The sequence below is a fragment of the Aquila chrysaetos genome, chromosome W, assembly GCF_900496995.4.
Source record: "Aquila chrysaetos chrysaetos chromosome W, bAquChr1.4, whole genome shotgun sequence".
NCBI lineage: Eukaryota > Metazoa > Chordata > Aves > Accipitriformes > Accipitridae > Aquila > Aquila chrysaetos.
Window position 1 is genome coordinate 7,348,739 of NC_054457.1, and position 24,049 is coordinate 7,372,787.

At 46.9% G+C, this 24,049-nt stretch overlaps 1 protein-coding gene across 1 annotated transcript in view; it reads left to right on the forward strand.

Annotated features, from left to right (window-relative positions):
* The first annotated feature begins 4,926 nt into the window (after positions 1-4,926).
* Positions 4,927-24,049, forward strand: part of LOC121232408 (serine/threonine-protein kinase NIM1-like) — a 51,952-nt gene continuing 32,829 nt past the window's right edge. Inside the window, 1 exon segment of the mRNA XM_041121182.1 lies at positions 4,927-5,202. Coding sequence (XP_040977116.1) covers positions 4,930-5,202 — 273 coding nt within the window. The 5' untranslated portion in view covers positions 4,927-4,929.

Consider the following 24,049-nt stretch of genomic DNA (forward strand, 5'->3'; position numbering starts at 1 on the left):
TAGAGAGCCACCCCACCACCTCTTCTACCTTGCCTATCCCTTCTGAAGAGCTTATAGCCATCCATTGCAGCACTCCAGTCATGGGAGTCGTCCCACCATGTTTCTGTGATGGCGACTAAGTCATATCTATCCTGCTGCACAATGGCTTCCAGCTCCTCCTGTTTATTGCCCGTGTTGCGTGCATTGGCAGAGATGCACTTGAGCTGGGCTACCAATTCCACCCCCAACATTGGCATGCTACCCCCAGGCTCATCTCTGGTGAGCCTAGTTTTATCCCCTTCCCCCTTCGAACCTAGTAGCTTCTTGATGGTGTTACCTTCATAAAGACGGTAAAGTGCAATATTATAGGCCCTAATAATGTGCGCAGGTTGTCTGAATAAAAAGCTAAAGCTTCAGAGCGAATGGTATCTGCCATGCTTGCTTCTTGTTTAGGTCTCTACTGTACAACTCTATCCCCTCTTGAAAAGCACAGCCTTAGGATGAGCCAGGCAGTAAATCTCTTGAGCGTTAGTACTTACTCTCAGCAGTGCACAAGGCTGTTTGAGCTACCAAAGAGCATGCCACAGGAGAACAGGGATTTGAGTTTTCCAGGAATGATCAGCAACTCTGATTGTCATGCCTTCCACTATTGTGAAGAGTTGCCTGGATTGGTGGTAGAGCTGTAAGGGATTTACCAACATCTTGCCCTTTGTCTCATAGTCCATAGCTTGTTTATGTGTGGGTGCATTGCACAGCTACACCACCACACTAAACATGGACATTGCAAACCTTTGTGGCTGTATTTATTGTATCCTTCTGCTTGGAAGGAACCAAATTCAGTGTAGGCTTCCTTTATCTGTGTTGCTGCAGCGAGGGGAGAGGGCAGCTACACTCTTGTCCTTAAAGACTTGTAATCGTATTTGTCACTGGAACTGCATTTCTGCAGGTGTCTAGAGGCTGGAGGTGCACGTGGAGAGCTCCCCGGAGGCTGGGGACATTCATGACATCTTGAAAAATGCTCAGATTCTAGCATGAACATATTTTAAAATAAAATCAAAGGAAAGCATTTCAGAAGTAGTGCTAATGGAGTGTTGACTCTTCTGCAGCATATCAATGACTGATTTTTATCTTAATTTGAAGTGTAATGAGCTCCATTTGGTGGAGTAGATTTCTCTTGACAGCAGTTCAGTTGTAATTAACATTGACAACTTCTTGCATCAGTAATGAAGATTTTTCAAAGTATTTTATTTCTAGGCCTTCTTGCTTATCCTTCCTCATTTTTTTGTAATCCCTCATGCTCTTTTCTGTCCCAGACCCCTTTTGGCTGCTTGATGCCACCTGAAACAGCTGATATCTTGCTAAATGAAAAAAAAAAAAAGATACAGATTTCCCTTCAGAATCAAAGAGTTGGAGCATCAGTAAGAGCTGGGTTTGGCCTTTTTCCCAGATGGAGATTATATCATCCTCTTTGGTGCTCTTGGTCTCTGGTGACCAGGATTTGATGACCTCCTAAGAACGTGTTTGGCAGAAAAATGAAAGCTCTGAAGTTAAGAGATACACAGAAACTAGCCTTACACTTCACATGAAAATATAGTCATCAAGCAAAATATATTGAATATACATGGGAATATAGATTGGAGCTGCCCAAACTTCTATACTCAGCAAAAGAAACACGTTGCAACTGAGGCTTAATTCTTACTAAACATCACACTGTCTCATCTGGGTATCTTGCATAGAGCTATTCCCATGACCCTGATGCTGAGAAACCTTTTTTTAACTTTTCTTCACGTGAGAGGGTGATAGTCTGGTACATAAATTGTATCAAAGCATATGCTATATAGGACTACATCTCAGTCAGTGAATTGTCCTCCCCCCACCCCTCTAGAAACTTGCTTTAATGGTGCTTACAGTTTTCAAGGCATGCCTGTAGTATAGCTGAGCAGTGACAGCATTCTTCCGCACTGTGAAAGACTGCATCTGAAACCCTTCTTGAAGTTCAGTCAGAGACCAAGCTTTGGAGGTGCCAGAAGAATCTGTTAATCTTTACATTAGAGGCTGAAAAGCTTAGTGCCAGCAAAGCAGGCAGTTCTAGCTCAAGGCAGTGTTGACTCTGTTCACGTGTGGTACATCATCAGGCAAAATTAAAGATGGTGTCATGTCTACTCCGAGCTGCTTGCTGGAGAATTGCTTCCAATACACCTCTTAAGGAGTTGATCCATCTTTTAAAGTTTCTGCTTCCTGAGGGGTTTCATACTCTTAATGGAATGCAGTTTCTAGATTGAGGGGTATAGATTGTCCTGGGTTCAGCTGGGATAGAGTTAATTTCCACAGGAAGCTGGGAGGGGGCACAGCCGGGACAGCTGACCTGAACCAGCCAAGGAGCTATTCCATACCATGTGACATCATGCTCAGTATATAAATGGGGAGCGGGCCGGGGGGTGCTCTTGACTTTCGGTGGGGGAAGTGGCGGAGCGTCGGGTTCTGGGTGGTGAGCAGTTGCACTGTGCATCACTCGCTTTGTATATTCTTTTATTAGTACCATTGTTGTTGTAACTTCTCTTTTTGTGTTGTCCCACTGTCTCTGCATTCATTGAATGTGTATGGTGATTTCACAGTATCACATGATGCAAGAATTCATTGAATATTTATTATTTTATACTTTTTCTGTCAACCATGAAAACAGCTCTTTTCTTTGCAGCTGCTTGACGTGTAACATTCAAACAGGAGTAAAACAAAAATAATAACAAGAGTTCAAAGGTGTCATGAAACAAATACATTCTCTCTCCATTCCAGTTATAAACTATGTCAGACATAAGTTTGCAGCACACACAGTAAGAAGCATCCCTGGCTCAGACAAGTGATGGGGAGAGGTGACGGATCCTCCTGTAGCCTGAGGGCAAGGAGAAGCCAGGCTCCTGTCTCTCCCCAGGTTACTGTCCTGGGTTCAGCTGGGATAGAGTTAATTTTCACAAGAAGCTGGGAGGGGGCACAGCTGGAACAGCTGACCCGAACTAGCCAAGGGGATATTCGATACCATATGATGTCATGCTCAGTATGTAACTGGGGGAGCTGGCTGGGGGGGAGGAGGGATCGAGGCTCAGGAACAGGCTGAGCATCGGGTTCCGGGTGGTGAACAGTTGCATTGTGCATCGCTCACTTTATACATTCTTTTGTTAGTATTATTGTTATTATTACTTCATCTCTCCTTGTGTTGTCCTATTAAACTGTCCTTATCTCAACCCATGAGGTTTTACCTTTTTCTTCCGATTCTCCTCCCCATCCCACCAGAGGGGGAAGAGTGAGCAAGCTGCCTCATGGTGTTTAGTTGCTGGCTGGGCTTAAACCATGACAGTCACAGAGGCCAAAATCACTCACATGTGTCTCAGGGTAAAGAGCAGCTTCCCAGAGGCTAGGTCTGTTGCCTCAGCCTCTCTGTAGAAGCAGCCAAATGCTTCTGTGCCACTCCAATTGCCATTTAATGAAATATGTTGCCAGGTGCCTTTTCTTTGCCCTTCTGTGGTGCCTTTAGCCTCTCCTCTTGCTCACGCGGGAGACTGGGGTTTAGAGGGCAGCTCCTCTGTCTCATGCCCTCTTCTAGTGCAGCACCTTAGGTGACTGTCTACCTTCCCTAAGCTCCAGGCATTGAGTTACTGGTCTAATTCTCATCCCCCTCGGTATGGTGAATCTGTACATGACAGCAGTGAGGTGTCTCCCACATTCATCAGTTGGTTGGTGCTGCAGACTGAGAGCAGGGGAGGTGAGCATCACCACCATCTACGCTATCTCAGAGCTTTCATGCCCAGCTCACCACCCTCAGGCACGCAGCTGCATGATTAGCAGTTGCTAATCAACTCCTATTTTTCAAGGTTAAAGAAGAAAGGTAAAGAAGAAAAAATGCTGTACCGTTTTAAAGGTGATTACTTGTGTATTTAGAATAAGGACATCTTCATCTGTGCTGCCAGAGTTAAATTGGTGAAATGGTATGTGGTGTGCTGTCATTTAGTGAAGCATATGGCTGTTATGTAAAGGGTTTAATGACTTTCTTCATCTGTCTGATTATGAACACCATGCATCTGGCAAAATTTTGAGAACGCTCAAGGCATTAAAGAAAGCTCATCTAAATAAAGGAGGGTTAACATGACATTGCCGTTACTTAATCCTGTATTGTCCTGCCGTGTGACTGCAGGGATACTGAGGCGCAGCATTTCTTTTGCCTGGTGCACAGATTATGCTTTTCCTGTCATCTTCCAGGATCAGTTGCTTTGTTAAACCCACCATGGGAAGGAAACAGAGGGGCAACAAACTTTTTACAGCAAGGCTTTGAAGCACAGTGACATTTCCAAGGCACAGCAACAAGCTCACAGGCTGAAGAATGAATCAAAGGCAAACCCTACGTTCAGCTCTTGGACTGGTACCAGAATCAAGGAGAACTACACTCTTAAGGTCAGCTATTCAAAATGAACTGGAAGCATCTGGATTTATTCAGAGCAATTAATCAGCTATTTGTTTGACATTTTTCTATCAAGTTAGTTTTCAAAGCAGCAAGCTAAAGCCTGAAAATTTGTGTCAAATATTTTGCATGTGTCAAATGTACCACATAGACTGTGAGCAACTCGCCGCTTTTGTGCACAAAGCTTACAGTTTTAATTGGAAAGCCTCTTTTACCTTGTACATGAAGATCCTGACACACTAAATCTGTTAGTGAAAGATGGATGTAAACAGCTTCCAGTTTTATCTCTGATTTTGAACAGAAGTGAAATATGTAGATATGTCAGATTGGTTTTTGAAGTAATTTCCAAACTAATCCTTGGACTTTCGGTAAGCTGCTTTTTTTGCTAAGTTTGTCACAGTATCCATTATGTGCAGGAGTGCATATTCATACAGAACTATTTAATTTAAACTCCTTATTGGGACATCTTCTTAAATGGGGACATGATTACCTTACAGACTATGACAACAGGATATGTGAATGGCAAAAGTCTTGGAAAACACCGCTATGCCAGGTGGTATCATGAGGACAGCAGAGAGAACGATGGGCACCTGGAGGGCTATGGAGATGAAGAGGGCAGGCAGCACAGGCTGACCCCATTTGAAAAACTAATGCAGGCTATGTCCCAGAATGACAAAGTGGTGAAAGAATTAACCCTGGGAAAGAGAATTGACTTCTGTCGCATCAGAGTAGAAATAGGAAGTGGGAATTTCTCACAAGTGAAGCTTGGAATTGTGGAATGATTGCTGGAGGTAACTTATCGATATGACACACACACACACACCACACCACCCCTTAAGGGAAGGTAAAATTTCTTTCTGATTCTCCTCCCCATCCCACCGGAGGGGGGCGGGAGGAGTGAGCGAGCGGCTGCGTGGTCCTTTGTTACCGGCTGGGCTGAAACCACGACAGTCCTTTTTGGCGCCCAACGTGGGGCACGAAGGGTTGAGATAACAACAGATCTGGCTAGAGCGTGTTGAAACAAATTTGTCATAAACATTTCTTATATTAGATAAATAGTCGCTGGTCACAATGTTGGTTCATTTGTTCACATGGCAGTGTTATGTTAGTTCTTACGTGCACTATGTATTCCCTGTAGTTACGTTTATCACCTCTGGGAGAGGGATCAGGATTAGCATTTTGCTATACTGGCTAATGTCGACTTATAAAATGATTACATCACTGGTCATGAGGTTAAGCTGGTATCTGTATGCAGCAGTGATATCATTTCCATACTTTGGGCACCTTCTATCGGATTTTATTGGTAATTGCACCCAATCCATGGGGAAGTCGGGGGGGATACTTCACCCTGTTTGTTCAACTCCCTTTTCTCCTTCCGGCTAATTACAACAGCTTTTGAGAATTTTGAATATCCTTGGGATGCACAAGCCAGCGTGCTGTTAGTGCTATGTCTCCTGAATGTGTTTCAGGTCTTGTTTAGGGCTACAAAAAGGCTCTTTAAGAGTACCACCCAGAGATCTGCCCCAAAGCTGGATATTCATGGGTGGCACGGCATGTGGGAGGATATGGGCAGGTATCTAGAGAACTTCTCACCCCCAGTGGCTTGGAAGTTCACTCCCGAACAGCTACAGAACCCTCATGAAGTGGTAGAATATTTGAAAGGAAAATGCTGTGGCTATTCCAGAGACGCACAACTCACTGCACTGTGCTGGGCCCTGGCCAGTATCTACCAAACACTACTTGATATTAGGCAGCACCCTCAGGGAGAAAAGGGGGAAAAGATGGAAAACAGAGCAACAGGCATCATGGCTACCCCTACCCTGGCGACAGGCACTGCAGCTGAACCAGAGAACCAACCTGTGCCAGTATCAGTCACCTCTATACAGAAGAAGAAACACAAAGAAATCAGTTCGCTTAGTGAGAGATGAAGGTGAACCAGGGTCATCATGAGAACAGGAAGAAGAGGCAGAACCTGAAATAATCACCCAATCTCTATCCCTGAGTGAGTTGCGTGACATGCAAAAAGTTTTTGGCCGCCACTCAGGTGAGCACATTGTTACCTGGCTGCTCCGATGCTGGGATAATGGGGCCAGTAGTTTGGAATTAGAGGGTAAGGAAGCCAAGCAGTTGGGATCCCTGTCTAGGGAAGGGGGCATTGACAAGGCGATTGGGAGAAAAACACAAGTCCTCAGCCTCTGGAGGCGACTTCTGTCAGGTGTGAAGGAAAGATACCCCTTCAAGGATGATGTTACATGTCACCAAGGCAAGTGGACGACCATGGAGAGAGGTATCCAGTACCTGAGGGAATTAGCCGTGCTGGAGGTGATTTATAATGATCCAGAAAATGGGCAGTCACCCACAGACCCAGATGAAGTCCAATGCACACAACCCATGTGGCGGAAGTTTCTGCGAAGTGCACCACCAACCTATGCCAACTCATTGGCAGTAATGTCCTGGAAAGAAGGCAATGGACAAACGGTGGAAGAACTGGCTGTCCAACTCCGGCAATACGAAGGAAGTCTCTCTTCCTCCCTACGGGCCTGTGTCTCGGCTGTAGAGGAATTGTCCTGGGAGTTCAGGACAGGATTTGAATCCAGCGATTCAAAGTGGATATGTCCTTCTCCCCACCTGTACAGGCCCGCATCGCAGCTATTGGGAGTAAGCATTCCTCTGCCCAAGAGAGAGGAGAGAGAAAGTACACACGACGGGCTAACCTGTGGTTTTACCTGTGTGACCATGGAGAGGACATGAGGAAGTGGGATGGAGAACCTACCTCAGTCCTGGATGCACGGGTACGGGAGTTGTGAGAAAAAGCAATCAGAAAAGAGGATTCTTCTTGGAAAAATGCCGCTCCAGTTTCCCGTGAGCAGTCCCCCAGACAGAGTAGATGGGCTGATCTCATTTCTGATCCTCTTGAAAGGACTTCTGATTCACGTGTGCGAAAAGTGAGTAATGGATACTCTAACCAGGATTAGAGGGGCCCTGCCTCCAGCCAGGTGGAGGAAAGGGATAACCGGGTCTATTGGACTGTGTGGATTCGATGGCCTGGCACATCAGACCCACAGGAATATAAGGCTCTAGTGGACACTGGTGCACAATGCACCCTAATGCCATCAAGTTATAAAGGGGCAGAACCCAACTGTATTTCTGGTGTGACGGGGGATCCCAAGAGCTAACCATATTGGAAGCTGAAGTAAGCCTACTCTGGGAATGAGTGGCAGAAACACCCCATTGTGACTGGCCCAGAGGCCCCGTGCATCCTTGTGGACACATATTTAGCTAACGGTCGCAAGAGCATTCCAGACGCCTTTAGAAGGCCTTGAACAGAATAAACAAGAAGACAAAAAAAGAAAGATACCAATTAGAAGAACACAGGTGCGCATTCCACAGTAAAGGGAACTTGGCACAAAGAACCTCAATTCGACAGTTTATCTTGACCAATTAGACTGAGACAAGTCTCGCATGTTTTAGTTGGTATAACCAATTATGTCCTATGTTTATGCGCGTGTACAGAGTTGATATAACCAATCATTAAGTGTAACTAGGCGCATGGACAGCGCGTGAATAATGTGTGTAAGCAATAGTAAAATAGCTAAACGCATGTACGGATGTAACCATTGTATAAAAATGATGTCTGATGCTCTAGTAAAGGGTCTTCAACTATGATCATATTGATCTGTCGTTGAATCCACTATTATGCTCCCGCAATTGGCGCCCGAACAGGGACCCCCAAATTCTGCGCTACGTTTGGAGAACAAATGGCAGGATAAGAGGAAGACGGGAGGATCCTGACCGAAAGACCGGCTGCCCCGGCTGGTATGCCCATAGAGGCAGGTAAGACAGCGCTGTCATTTTTTCGCCCGTCGAGGTGAGGACTCACCCGTAAAGGAGGTGAGCGGTCGGGGGAGGAGATGGGGTCTACGCTTTCCAAAGAAGAAGAAGCGGTAGTTAAGCTTCTCCAACATATACTCTCAAAGAGAGGCATAAAATATGATGAAGCTTGTTTAAAGCGGCTTTTACAATGGAACAAGGACAGAAACCTTTTAATTAGTGTGGGTACAGCTTTTGAGCTTAGTACCTGGGAAGCTATCGGAACCTCCCTATGGGATGAAATTAGTGACAGGTCTAAAGAAGTTAAAGGTCTTGCAACTTTATGGAAATTAATTAAGACAACTCTGCAAGAAATGAAAGCAGATCGTAAAGCGTCTGCATCTGCTTTTACTGCTCTCTCTCCAACCACAAGCGAAGGGGAAACGCGTGGAGAAAAACATAATGCAGCGAGAGAGACTTTTGGCTTCCCTGGAGCTTGTCTGCCTGCTCCTGTGCCCTTGACTTCTGCTCCACTCCCTGGGACTGCTGATATTAATCAGCCATCTGACAGTTCCCAAGCCTCCCTAACCGTACACTTAAAGGAAACCCTACAGAATCAGGAAGCGAGTAAAAATCCGCCTACGAGAAAACAGCCCCCAGATACCGCCGCTCAACATGAACAAATTATACCTAGCATATACCCTCCGTTGCCTCCGTTTACGCCTGGGTTACCTCAAGAGCATGAATAGAGGCCGGAGCTCACTTCGCAGCAGTTGCAGTCAGTAATAGAAAAGCTGGCACAGCTGGAGGCTGCTGTGAAGCAAGAAAAACGGCCAGTCATATCCTTTGATGCACCCCTGCCCTCCTCCTCCAAATTTTTTTTTTTTTTTTTACCTCTGCCCCCTCCTTGTCCTACACCTATACCTCTGCCTTCTCCACCTCCCAGGGAACCAATCCCCACCTTTCCAGAAACAACGGACCCCCGGAATAAATGGCGGGGAATTATTCACGATACCTTAATTGAGGGAGAAATCATAACAGCTCCCACAGCGTTTCTGGTTATTGCTGGGGCTGGACCTAATCAGTGGGTTCCATTTTTTGCTGTATTACACATAGAATTGTTTTTAAGCATTAAGCATGATTAAACTGATTTATATTTACTTTTGTGTTTGGTTAACCTCAGTTAAAGGATTAGAACAAACTCATAGGTGGTTGTCTGACAGGAAAAATGTATAGATAATGTTAACGAATCAAACAGGCCAGAAATCTATATGTTTGTCTATGGCTACCCCGCAAGATCCTTTTTGAACATGTTTGATTAGAATTCCAACCTTTGATCCTCAGGTTTTTAGGGGATATGTTTCCAACGATAGTGTCCTAAATATATCCCTCACCCTAGACCTAGCTAATAATACTTAGAACTCTGGAGTATTAAAATGGTGGTATAGAGACAAGTTCTATAATAAATAACCCAATTTTGAAGAGGCTATGCAAGCAGCCTTAATTATTCATCACTTGAATGTTACGATGCTCCCACCTCAAGAATTAGACTTATTGGGATTGTCGTGGTTTCAGCCCAGCCGGTAACAAAGGACCACGCAGCCGCTCGCTCACTCCTCCCGCCCCCCTCCGGTGGGATAGGGGGGAGACGGAGGAGAGAAAAAAAAAAAAACTGGAACCTCGAGGGTTGAGATAAGGGCAGTTTACTGGGACAACACAAAAAAAAGGTTACAACAACAACAACGGTACTAATGAAAGAGTATACAGAAAAGAGTGATGCACAGTGCAACTGCTCACCACCCGGAACCCGACAATCCGCCACTTCCCCACCGGAAGTCCAGACCACCCCCCCCGGCCCGCTCCCCATATATATACTGAGCATGATGGCACATGGTATGGAATAGCTCCTTGGCTAGTTCAGGTCAGCTGCCCCGGCTATGCCCCCCCCACCTCCCAGGTTCCTGTAAAAAATTAACTCTATCCCAGCTGAACCCAGGACAGGGATCTATAAAATCGAACCAATCCTGTGTCTCATTTGGAGGGATTAAGGTAATATGGGAAAAGTGGTTGGACATTTCGTATTTTGAATACCCTAATGGGAGCATCTGAGTCGATACCAGTGAAAAATGGTATAATGACGAGTCATTGTATTGTGGAGGGACCCAGTGGGATCTCCTGATAAGGCCATGTAGCCTCGGACGGCTTACGTTACTAACACCCGATATCAACATGATTCACAGTAAAAGGCTCACGATAACTGACACAGGGTTAAGTGGATGGCTAGCAAGTTTTGGAATTACAGGATGGTTGAAAGATTTGCTTATGCATGGCTTAGTTATTTTAATTGTAATATTAGCAGTTGTAATGATTGTACCATGTATCATAAAAATAGTTGAACGTCTGATTACAAAAGCATTTCATGTAACTTGGTGTCCTGGGTTCAGCTGGGATAGAGTTAATTTTTACAGGAACCTGGGAGGTGGGGGGGCATAGCCGGGGCAGCTGACCTGAACTAGCCAAGGAGCTATTCCATACCATGTGCCATCATGCTCAGTATATAACTGGGGAGTGGATCGGGGGGAGGGCGCTCTGTCTCTCTCTCTGGACTTTCGGTGGGGGAAGTGGCGGAGCATCGGGTCCCGGGTGGTGAGCAGTTGCACTGTGCATCACTCTTTTCTGTATACTCTTTCATTAGTACCGTCGTTGTTGTTGTAACTTTTTTTTGCGTTGTCCCAGTAAACTGCCCTTATCTCAACCCTCGAGGTTCCAGTTTTTTTCTTTTCTCTCCTCCGTCTCCCCCCTATCCCACCGGAGGGGGGCGGGAGGAGTGAGCGAGCGGCTGCGTGGTCCTTTGTTACCGGCTGGGCTGAAACCACGACACTTGGCTTGCACAAAAACAAAAAGGGGGAATTGTGGGAGATTTCATGGAAAATGGGGGACATTTCTTTGAGCCTGATTATTTAGAGTTAGCATAAGTAGGCCCCAGTTAGCATGAGGGGGCCGGAGTACGTGACAGCTGCGGTATGAATGGACTTTGAACCACCAGAAAAACAATGGACATGAGGAACTCGGACAGTGGAGCAATTAATAAACAAGATAACAGAACTGCAGAGGCAAGAAGGAGCTGCAAGAGCTTTAACGCAATTAAGCAAGCTGTCATTTCGGCTTAGAGCATTTAGCTGCGGGATGGGGACTTAGGAGTTGGTTTGTATCTTTGTTAAAAATCGGGGTTTCTTTTATTCTTGTGTATTTTATTAGATATAATGTTGGTTTTACTGTGTTTAATTAATTGTGTTCATAGATCTTTGCAAAGGACAATACAGCAGGTGTTAATTGACGAAAAACAAAAAAGGGAGTAGGGAATCTCTCTCCACAAGAAAAGTTAGCTAAAGCCACTTATGTTTTAAATTTTCTAAATCGTTGGTCTGATGCAGGCGGTCCACCGATATTTAGACACTTTTTATCCACATATCAGGAGCGGCCAGAAATTAGGGATACAGGCCCACAATGGACTCCCGCTCGATTTATACGACCATCATCATCTGGAACATCCTAGATGGTGCGACAATATGAATACCACCTCAGCCAAAAACTAACGTGTAGGTCACCTTGGCCAACATAACAGGTCAAGATTCTCTGTGCATTGCAACCGCATCACAAAGCCCATGAACCAATAGACAGGATGGCTATGACTCGTGCAGCGCGCCTGGCCAGCGAGCGCATGCATCATAGGCTCCCCATGTTGCAACCGAGGCGGATTTTGGCACCCGCTGGCCACGTGTGCTGAAATCCGTTCCTCTGCAAATGTACAAATACCGGGATTTTCCGAAGAGCATCGGGCTGGTGTACGGCAAGGCCATCGTTGCCTCCGTGGGGATGCCCACATAAAGCTGACACCTACCGATTGCTGGGCTGAGTTCGCGGAGCAAGACGACAGAAGAATGTACGGATGGTCCATCTTCCTCACAGTCCTCGGATGGACGTAGTCATGGATACCGCCGCAAGCCAAAGAAAACATCTGGATGACCCTGGCTGACGTGACCGGACAAGATTGCTTATGCCTCCATACAGCAACACCAAGCAATCCCTTTTTCACAGGTTTAATAGGGGGTTGCACTGACATCAACAAAGTTTAAGAACTTATTGATGGAGACCCCTGTGCAGCAGGTCATGGACTCAATGGATGGGAATGCCTGGTTTCCACGGATTGGGCATTCACCCTCATTACCACCCCAGGAATCACAAATTCTGGGGTTCCTGAATACAGATTGGTGTAGTATTATCTGATTTACTGTTAGATGTAGATAGATAGTATTAGACACACAACCTTACAAAATAGAGCTGCTCTTAAATCATGAGTTAAGATAGTTTTGATTTATCTCGTAGTGGGTTTTTTGTATTTTAATTTGTGTGCCTTGTATGTTGCAATGTGTTTAGGAATTAATTGATAGATCAAGTAAGGCTGTGTTAATTGACGGAAAACAAAAAAGGGGGAATTGTGGACACATATTTAGCTAACGGTCGCAAGAGCATTCCAGACGCCTTTAGAAGGCCTTGAACAGAATAAACAAGAAGACAAAAAAAGAAAGATACCAATTAGAAGAACACAGGTGCGCATTCCACAGTAAAGGGAACTTGGCACAAAGAACCTCAATTCGGCAGTTTATCTTGACCAATTAGACTGAGACAAGTCTCGCATGTTTTAGTTGGCATAACCAATTATGTCCTATGTTTATGTGCGTGTACAGAGTTGATATAACCAATCATTAAGTGTAACTAGGCACGTGGACAGCGCGTGAATAATGTGTGTAAGCAATAGTAAAATAGCTAAACGCATGTACGGATGTAACCATTGTATAAAAATGATGTCTGATGCTCTAGTAAAGGGTCTTCAACTATGATCATATTGATCTGTCGTTGAGTCCATTATTATGCTCCCGTACATCCTTGGCATAGAACACCTCAGGAAAGGGTGTTTCAAGGACCCAAAGGGGTACTGTTGGGCCTTTGGTATAGCTGCATTGGAGATGGAGGAAATTGAACAGCTGTCCGCCTTGCTTGGCCTCTCTGAGGACCCTTTGGTTGTGGAGTTGCTGAAGGTTGAAGAACAACAGGTGCCAATTGCTACCACGACGGTGCACCGGCGGCAATATCGCACCAACCGAGACTCCCTGATTCCCATCCACAAGCTGATTCACCAACTGGAGAGCCAAGGAGCGATCAGTAAGACTCACTCACCCTTTAATAGTCCCATATGGCCCATGCGGAAATCTAATGGGGAGTGGAGACTAACAGTTGACTATCGTGGGCTGAATGAAGTCACGCCATCGCTGAGTGCTGCTGTGCCAGATATGCTAGAACTTCAATATGAACTGGAATCAAAGGCAGCCAAGTGGTATGCCACAATTGACATTGCTAATGCGTTTTTTTCAATCCCTTTGGCAGCGGAGTGTCGTCCACAATTTGCCTTTACTTGGAGGGGTGTCCAGTACACTTGGAATCGACTGCCCCAGGGGTGGAAACACAGCCCCACCATTTGCCATGGACTGATCCAGGCTGCACTGGAAAAAGGTGAAGCTCCAGAACACCTGCAATACATTGATGACATCATCGTATGGGGCAACACAGCAGAAGAAGTCTTTGAGAAGGGGAAGAAAATAATCCAAATCCTTTTGAAGGCTGTTTTTGTCATAAAAGAAAGTAAGGTCAAGGAACCTGCATGGGAGATCCAGTTCTTAGGAGTAAAATGGCAAGATGGGCGTCAGCAGATCCCCATGGACGTGATCAACAAAATAGCAGCTATGTCTCCACCGACTAATAAAAAGGAAACACAGGCCTTCTTAGGTATTGTGTGTTTTTGGAGAATGCATATTCCAAATTACAGTCTGATTGTAAGTCCTCTCTATCAAGTGACCCGGAAGAAGAACAATTTTAAATGGGGCCCTGAGCAACAACAAGCCTTTGAACAAATTAAAAGGGAGATTGTTCATGCAGTAGCCCTTGGGCCAGTCCGGGCAGGACAAGATGTTAAAAAATGTGCTCTACACTGCAGCTGGGGAGAATGACCCTACCTGGAGCCTCTGGCAGAAAGCACCTGGGGAGACCTGAGGCCGACCCCTGGGATTTTGGAGTTGAGGATATCAAGGATCCAAGGCTCGCTAGACTCCAACTGAAAAAGAGATATTGGCAGCATATGAAGGAGTTCGAGCTGCCTCAGAAGTGGTTGGTACTGAAACACAGCTCCTCTTAGCACCCCGACTGCTGGTGCTGGGCTGGATGTTCAAAGGAAGGGTCTCCTCTACACATCATGCAACGGATGTCACTGTTACAGATGCACGACTAGCCAAATCCAACAGGTGTTAAAACTCAGATTTATTCTTCAGCAAAAGTTAATTAGAAGTCCGGTAACATTTTATAAAACCACAGGCTCAATGATGTAAAGAGAATTAATACTACACGGCCGACTTAAGAATCCCCAAGATTTAAAGTGATGGCTCAAAATGCGCATATCACTCACCTAAAAGCTGAGGGCTCTCTCCCTCGAGGAGTTACCTCGGGCGGTGCCCCGACCCGAGGGGGAGTCCCCGACTGCAGACCCGCTGCTCGAGGAGGACTGCCAACGTGTCCTCCGGCGGGACCCCGTTTATACCCCTGTTGAATCTGACCTGTGGTCATTTAATTCTATTGGCTAGGAGGGTCACCTCGGTGTACCTGGCGCATCTCGACTGGCCAGTTCAAATTTCAACCTGCAGCCTCCAGGGTTTCCTTCCCCTTCTCCCTTCCTGGAGAAGTTTTGTTTCCTGCTGGCAGGATGGGGGGGGGCGGGATGTACTGCCACAATCCACCCTGTGACCACAGTCATGATTCGACTGGTTTCTTTGGAGTGGTGGTACAGTCACCTCTTGCCTCCAAAGTTAAAAGGGGGTGCAGTTTGGTGAGTTTGACGCTCATTGTGGGTCATCGTTCCCTTCTGGTCTAGAACCAAAGCAGAATATCGAACACAGGAATATTCAGTGTATGGACAGTTTAAAGGAGTATACTTAACCGTTAATACAGGCTTTACTACCAAGCGTTTGATAGAACTTATTGCAATATAGATTACAGTAATCATAACTACAAGCATTATTAAAGATTAGAGAATGTTGGTCTCCCACCCCGTGGCAGAAACAATTGCCTCCATGTGAGATTTCAGAGTGTAGCGTAGTATCATTCCAACCCCACCCCGTGATCCCATGGGTTAGTTGGAGGATATAGTCACATCTGGTGATCCACTATAATTGTTATATTGCTCTCATGTGAGGTCACATGTCCATCATTTTGCCACGACATTATTATCCAGATCTTCATCATCCACGTCTGTCGCAGTCATCACTGTCAGCAAACGGACTGGAATGACTCGTTCCTTCATGTTCCTGTAAAAAAAGCACAACTAGGCCTCGGTTTTAAAACCAGGTCACAGGGTTAGAAGTCCGGTATTATCCACCGGGCACTGATACGGTGAGTCTTTCCACTTCCATCCAAAGCTTCCCAGGCATGCAGGCCTCTGGGTTTTGCTAAGGTCATAGGAACAATACCAATGGAGAGCAGTTTCACCATGACGGATTGGCCCATGTATGTCTCCCGTGGGAGCTGATGTTTCTGCTCACCTGGAATAAAATCCTTGCCCCTTAATGGTTCCATAGGACCGAATGCTCGAGTTTTTGGACTATCATAATTTCCCCATTGGTTGTTAACAGTAAAAACTGCCTGTGGTAATCGCGTGTCCCTGTTGTGGCGTGAGACATCAGCATGTTTTTTAATCAAGCCATTGGTTCGCTCAACTATACCATTGGCTTGGGGGTAATATGGGATGTGAAACACCCATTTGATGCCTTCCCCTCGAGCCCAGTCTTGTACCACTGTGGCTGTGAAATGTGATCCGTTGTCACTTTGAATGCATTCAGGAGTAGGTAGAATACCAAACCACTCTCGCAAGACCTGAACTGTCTGGTTTCCAGTGGCTGTACCAACAGCCGTTGCCATAGACGATCCTGATACCACTTCCACTCCTGCCAAAATATACTTCTTCCCATGAGATGGTTTTAAAGGAGCAATGTAATCAACCTGCCACGTGCTCCAAAGAGCCTTGCCTTGTCTGATATGCTGGGCCGGAGCTTGGTTTGGGTGATTAGCTTTAAGCCTTATTCGGCATTGCGGGCAAGCTGTGAGAATTGCTTCACAGGTTTTCATAGACACTGGCCAACCCCGAGATCGGCATTCATAATAGAGATCTGCTTTCCCTGAGTGGCCTCGTTTGATATGCAACCATTCTGCTAGTCTATCCCAATCCTCCTTCTCACTGGTGACCATCCTGATTTGGGCCAGGTGGTCCACCTGCTGATTCCATTTCACAGCTGGGGTTCCATCCCAAGCATGTCCCTTCACCCATTCCACCTTTAAAGGTCAGGATCTCCCTATTGCCAGGAGACGTTGCCAGTCCTCTGTCCTCCACACTTTCACATGACCTACTCCCCACTTACTAGATTCCCACTGACATAGCCACTCTGTAGAACCCTTAAAGGTTGCGTAAGAGTCAGTATAGACGATGGTAGCGCCATTCTCTACAGCCAGTAATAAAGCCCGTAGTTCTCCTACTTGTGCACTACCATCACCCTCTTCTTCGACTGTCTTCCCAGTACCAATCTCCAATGCCACTGCTTTATATTGCCACTTTGATCCCACTCGATGGGCAGATGCATCTGTGAACCACACTCCTTGCATATCTGAGCCTGCCACAAATTCGGGTGCCTCCTCAATCAGAGAAGGTTTATACGGTTGACCCAGCAAGGCTGGGTCAGGGTTTACAGGTTGCTGTAGTTTGAAAACTTTAGTCTTTTAGTGGGAGCAATTGGCTTATCCCTTCTAGGTATGCATACCATTTCCTTACTGTGGCCTTTTGGGCTACTCCCTCCGGAGGAGGTGACCCATTGAGGACTGAATTTAAGAGAGGGAAAGGACCCTGTACTATAACATCCTGTGAGGTACGCAGCTTTTCAGCCTCTTTAACTGCTCTAGTGAGGGAGAGGACCCCCTTTTCCCAATCTGAATATCGTTGCTCCATTTCTTTGAATGCAGGGGAAGAAAATAATAAAGGCCTGGCTGGTCCCTGTGGCCCCTTTTGAAACACACCACAGTATAAGGCATGTTCGGCAAATCCCCATTCCACTCTCAATGGATCTTGTGGGTGCAATGGACCTAGTCTCTGATAAGCCTTAAGCTCATCTTTCAGAGTGGTGAGGGCTTCTGTATGTTGCAAAGTCCAATCCCATTTTCTGTTTTTTCGGAGCAAGTCATAAAGAGGGCGGCCAATCACCGAAAATCCTGGTATATGTTTTCTCCAATAGCCCAAGGTACCTAGCAGCTGTTGTAATTCTGTTTTATTACTTGGAGTCTGTCCCTTTTCAATTGCTGACAGAGTGTCATCAGGTACTGCAACTGCCCCAGCTATCCACCATGCCCCCAGGAATTTGACTTCTTGTCCAGGACCTTGGCATTTAGAAGATGGAATGTCTAGCCCATTCTTGACCAACAGATTCCAGATGGCCTCAGCCACTTGCCCTACCTGTTCCTTGTTGTCCCCACCAACTAGGATATCATCTATATATTGATAGATGTGGACACCTGGTGGTACCTCCACAGCATCAAGGAGCTTGGCTAAAGCATTGTGAGCAATAGTAGGGGAGTGCTTATATCCCTGGGGAAGTCGATTAAAGGTATATTGGGTCCCTTCCCAAGTGAAGGCAAACTGGGGTTTGTCCTCTTCCCTTAGGGGAATCATAAAAAACATATCTTTGACATCTAAAGCAGCCATCCATGGGTGGGCTGCAGCTTGTATTGCTGTTATTACTGAGGTGATACTTGGGACGGCAGAAGTTAATGGTGGGGTATTACTATTCAATCTTCTATAATCAATTGTTAGTCGCCACCTTCCAGCTGATTTACGGACTGGCCAAACAGGGGAATTGTAAGGAGAATGTGTGCAACTGATGATCTCTCTTTTCTCCAGATCATTAATTACTTCCGAAATGCCCCGCTTGGCCGCGGCTGGAAGGGGGTATTGAGGGACATGGGTTACTTTAGATTGCGGTAGTGCAGGAGCGACCTGCAATGCTCTCACATGGATAGCCTCTGCCTCCCTGCCCCCGGAGCTCCACACCCTACCATTGGGTAGGTCCCATTGTCTGCCTGCCAGCACATCAAATCCCAGTATATTTCCCTCATAGGGGCTTAAAGCCACCTCCACAGCTGTCATTCTCTTTTCCCCAGGTAGCCAAAGTTGGGTTCGGGCTATGGGGCATTTTTCTGTCGCCCCTGTTACTCCCCTAATGTTTATAGCCTTTCTTGATGGCTTAATTCCCAGCTCGCTAGCTTGTTGCTCATTTAAAACACTAATCTGGGCTCCTGTATCGATTAAGAATTCTAAACTTATCCGTTTTGGGCCCACAGGAATGTGTATATAAGGCTCTTTATCGGCAGACCATTGGCAAGTATTCACCATGCGGATTGGGCGGCCTGAACTCCAAACCGCAGCTTCTAGTTTTTTTGCCTGTCCAATTCCTCTCGCAGTGCCGCGAAAGGGTCCCGTTTCTCCTCTCGAGGGGGCGGGGTTACTGGCGCTTCCCTCTGGTCTCCAGCTTTCCCCTCCAGCAATTCCACCAGCTTCCGGTTGCCGCCGGCGGACTGCCCGTGCAGCACGGCTCGGGCTGCCCCCAGCGCCGGTGCCTTCCGCCAGAGAGCGTCCCTTCCGGGATCGTAGTTCCGACCCGACGGCCGCGAGTTCGAGACCGCTCGGGGCGGGGTTTACAACCGGCTGCCCGGACCTTCCTGCCGCCCTCCGTGCCACCGCTCGGCTCCGCCCATCCCATCTCGCGCCCGTGAACTACTATGCTGTGCTGTACTTCCGCCCAAGTCATCACATGCGCGGCCGGCCCCTGGGGGTTCTGTCGGTTACGATCAATGGCCCCCTGGATTCGTTCTCTGAGGGACTGGACGTGTATTTTTAAAGCGTCCGGCAGACCTCTAATAAGGGGTCTGAGGTGGTGGGGATCCACCGGTGCAGTCATCGGTATCCCTTGCTGCCCTCTGTCATAAATGGCCTGAACACAGGCGGCTTTTTGCATCCCCTCTGTTAACTCCGACAGTCCCTTTGCCCGGATAGTAACAGATTCTCCTCTCTCCTTGGGGTCCACACCCCCAGCCCAGTAAGCTACTTGGGACGTTATTGACCAATCCCCCGTCGGTCCATCATTCAGAAACACTCCCGGTCCCCAGTAATTTCTTGCTTCATCATCACTCAACAGTATCCGGTCCCCCCCCCCCGTTAGAGAAACTCTCCACAAATACTCAGGTTCAGTTTCACCTGGCTTGCACGAAAACTTAGCTTGCAACTCGCCGAGCTCGGGTCCCGACCGAGGGGCCGTGCAAGCAGCACTCCGGGGGCTCCCACCGTGCGGACCTGAGTGCCCTTCTGTTTCAATAAGGGGCCACACGTCCCTTTCCTCCAATTCCACCTTCAGACAATCTATTTCCCCTTGCCTTTTCGCAGAATCACTCTTTTGGTTCTGTGCTTGAATCCAGCAGGCACCCAGGAGGGCACACACACTGCCTTTGCTGTCTCACGGACTACTTCCACGGCATAGTTCTACTCTCTCCATGACCGCTGCCGGGTCGGACCACTTCTCCTTCGCCCAGTCCAGACCTGGAGGAGAAGGGCTGCAGCCGTGCCTCCGTAATAATTCCTCCATTAACACCATCCTGCCGACTACGCCAATTTAAAATGTTACAGATGCACGACTAACCAAATGCAACAGGTGTTAAAACTCAGATTTATTCTTCAGCAAAACTTAGTTAGAAGTTGTGGGAGAATTTGTGGGAGAAATTGTGGGAGGACGAAGGAAACTGCACAAGGCACATCTGTTGTTGTAAGTTTGCTAACTGCACAAAGGCACAATTATTATGAGCTTGCTGAAGAATGCACAAGAAGTAGAACAAGGTCGGGCGTACGTGACTGATAACAGGAGGGCGATGTGACTGAAGACAGAGTGCAAGACAGCATGCAGGTGGAGGAAACTATTCGCATGATTAGAAGACTTTATCCAATTAGACTATTGTTTAAGCGCGTGAACGGCACATGTTAACCAATCAACAAATGGCTTATGCGTGAGTAGATACTAGAAACATATATAACCGAGTGTTGCGCAGTTAATAAACGGAGAAATCGTTTGATCCACAGTATCTGTGTTGGTCCGTTTTCTCCCCAGGGCGAGTCCCTGGCGATGTGTCGTTTTCCCTAGATTGTCGCAGCAGAGAAAGTGCGACAAGTGGTGACCCCGACACGGACGCAGAGTGTGCGAGTGTTTTGTCTGGCCAGGCGATTGGAAGAGAGCCCTCGGGGCAATCCTGCCGGTGACGATGGCATCCATCGGAACAATTATTAAGGTATTAAAGGCGGTAGGCAGGGATGTGGACTGTGGAGGCATACGGCTCCAGTCACGAGTCTCGTCCAGTGGATGATACAACGGGGCTTCATAGTAAAGCCGGGAGAGATATTTGACGTGTCGCAGCTGCAGGCTGCACGCGAGGAGTTGGTGGAGGAGTGAGCGGAAAGAAAGGAGCTGCGGATAAGCTCGCAGCTCTTGGTTCAGTGTTGACCGTATTGAGGAAGGGGAGAGAGGCAAAGGCGGTTTGGATGGCGGCTACAGCGGTGTTGCGCGGAGAGGCGAGTAGAGAGGTGCTTGATTTGTTAGAGGTACAGGCTGACAAAGAGAGTAAAGGTGTTACTGGAGTCGGAGGTGAGGAGATGTTGGGAAAACAAGTAGAGAGACTGGAAAGAGCGGAGGATGCTCCGGATGCCTTGGCGTTTCCAGTCTCTCGCGGGCAACCAGAGGATTCTTTTTTTGGCTATCCACCCCTTCCCCCGCCAGGATTGTTTTCACATGAGGCAGAGGAGCCCTCTAAGTATGTCCCGCCAGCGAGTAGTATGACCATGGGTCCTAGTGCACCTCCGCTGTCTATGAGGGAGGTAGATTCGGATGAAAAAGAACGTTGCATTAGAAAGAAATTGCAAGCAGAAGCAGTTCCATTGCCAGACTCGGATGAGGAGAGTCCACCGAATGCAAAACAGAATCAGATCACTGACGTAACGGAGGTTTTGACGAAATTTAAAAATTTAGTGGCGACTGTTGAACAGACAGTACAGCATGCTCAAAGCATTGTAGATTGTGCGGCACAACCTCCGGTGTTTACGGATTGGAAGTTAATAGCAAAAAATTGTGTTCTAGAGGGTGTGGATTTCAAACCTTCAGGTGAAGGGGGAGTATTAGCATGTCCGTTGTTAATCACGCAAGATGGACCTAGATGGCAACCATTAGATTACAAATTAGTAAAGGAATGGCAGACGAGCTGTAGAGATGATGGATTGAATAGCCCAAGGACACGAGCTCTGTTAGATGTGATTTATGCTCAGCCATTACTGCCCTTTGATTCGAGACAGCTGGCGCGTGCAGCACTTACGGCACCTTTGATGTGCCTCTGGGAGCAGGCGTTTAAAGAGGAAGCAGAAGCGGTTGTTTTGGACGCTCTTACTCCGGGACACGATTTAGCAGGGATCTCTATGGTGCAGTTAACGGGGACCGGAGATCATGCATCCCCTCAAAATCAGGCCTGTTTGCAAGGTCGGGTGATAACAGCTTCTTCAAAGTGTGCTAGAAATGCATTTATGAAGGTCAGTAAGTTTGAAAAGAAAAGAGTCCCGTATACAAAGGTTATTCAGAGACTTAATGAACCATATCAGGATTTCTTAGAGCGTTTGCAAAAGGCAGTGGAGGTAGCAGACATACCGGACGAGGTTAAGCCAGTTCTTGTGAAAGAATTAGCTCGTACACAAGCAAATGACCAGACAAGGCAAATTTTATCGCAATTGCCAGCAAAAGCTTCAGTAGCAGATATGATTAAACGGGTGTTAGAAGCAGAAGCTCAAACCGCAGTGGCACCTGTGGTTGCAGCAGTTACAGCTGTACTTCGCACAAATAACAACCCGAGGAAAAACATCTGTTTTGGTTGTGGGGGAAGCGGTCACATTAGAAGCCAGCGTCCTTCAGTGTCTAGAGCCAATCTGGGCAGGACACCAAATTCAGACCAACAAAGGAGTTGTTTCCGCTGTGGGAAGTTAGGGCATCTTGCAAAGCAATGTCGCATGACACGGGCCGGGGAACATCAGGGAAACTACAGGGGCGGTCCCAGCACGGGGCGGGCGGGGCTGCCGGAGAACAATCCGTCCTGTCAAGCATATCCCGTAGAATGCCGAGAATCACTGACGATTGGACAGCAAAAGGACGAGCTCCTGCCCTGGAAGATCACAACCGACGGCCTTTAAGAACAACCACAGGGGTTTGGGTGGGCCAACCCACAACGATAACTTTGAAGGGAGGAGGATCAGGAGAGAATGTGGGTGGCATTCTAGTGGGCAATGGGGCTCATAAATGGGGGGTTGATATTATTCCGGGAATGTACAATGAAACAAATGACAGGATACAAGCCACTATAGTTCCCCTCACTGAAATACCAATGTATATTCCAGAAGATACTTTTATGGCTCATTTAGTATTGGATATGTCAACACATCCTATGATTGGATGTCTTTTACAACCAGTGGGCGAACAATGGGGACAGAGCATTCAAATTCGAGCCCTTTTAGACTCTGGGGCTGATGTCACTGTGATTCCCCAAGAAATTTGGCCCAAAATATGGCCCTTGGAAGAGATTAGCGTCTCCGTGACTGGGGTTGGTGGCAGTCAAGGTACCCGAAAAAGTATTTTACCCATCCAAATTCAAATATTGGGAGATAGAGATCATCACCCGTCAACTGTGATCAGACCATTTGTGTTAAAAGGGCTTCCTTTACCTCTGTTGGGACGAGATGCTATGCAAGGTCTATCGCTTCGCATAGTTTCTGATCCACAATTGAACACTGATCCCCATTTTTCGTAGGGGCCGCTGGCCAATTCCCGCCAGCCATAGCCATGAATTGGAAGACCCAACAGCCGGTGTGGGTTGACCAGTGGCCCCTTCCTCAGGAAAAAATTGTCTCAATTACAGATATTAGTACAACGAGAAGTAGAAAAAGGACATTTAGTCCCAACCACCAGTCCATGGAATTGCCCTGTGTTTGTCATCCAAAAGAAGTCAGGTGCCTGGCGTCTTTTGCATGATCTTAGGGCAGTCAATGCTGTTCTTGAAGACATGGGACCATTGCAACCAGGCCTGCCCTGGCCGTCCATGTTACCCCAAGACTGGTCAGTTGCTGTAATTGACATAAAAGATTGTTTCTTTTCTATTCCACTCCATCCGGACGATCAACCCAGATTTGCGATGACGATCCCGACGATCAACAATCAAGAACCAGTACAGCGCTATCATTGGACGGTGTTACCACAGGGGATGAAAAATTCCCCAACTCTGTGTCAGTGGTTTGTTTCTCGCGCGTTGCGTCAGTTTCGAGATACACATCAAAATTGGGTTCTCTATCATTATATGGATGATATTTTGCTATGCGGGGAGGGAGACATTAACACAATCTTAAAACACTTGGTTCAAACTCTTAAGGAGCATGGTCTAGAAGTAGAACCTGAAAAAGTACAAACAACTGTTCCAGTGAAATATTTGGGAACACTCATTCAGAAACGAGCAGTCCAGCCTCAAAAACTACAAATTGAACACCAAGTGTCAACCTTACACGACCTACAGGTGTTGGTTGGTAACCTACAGTGGTTA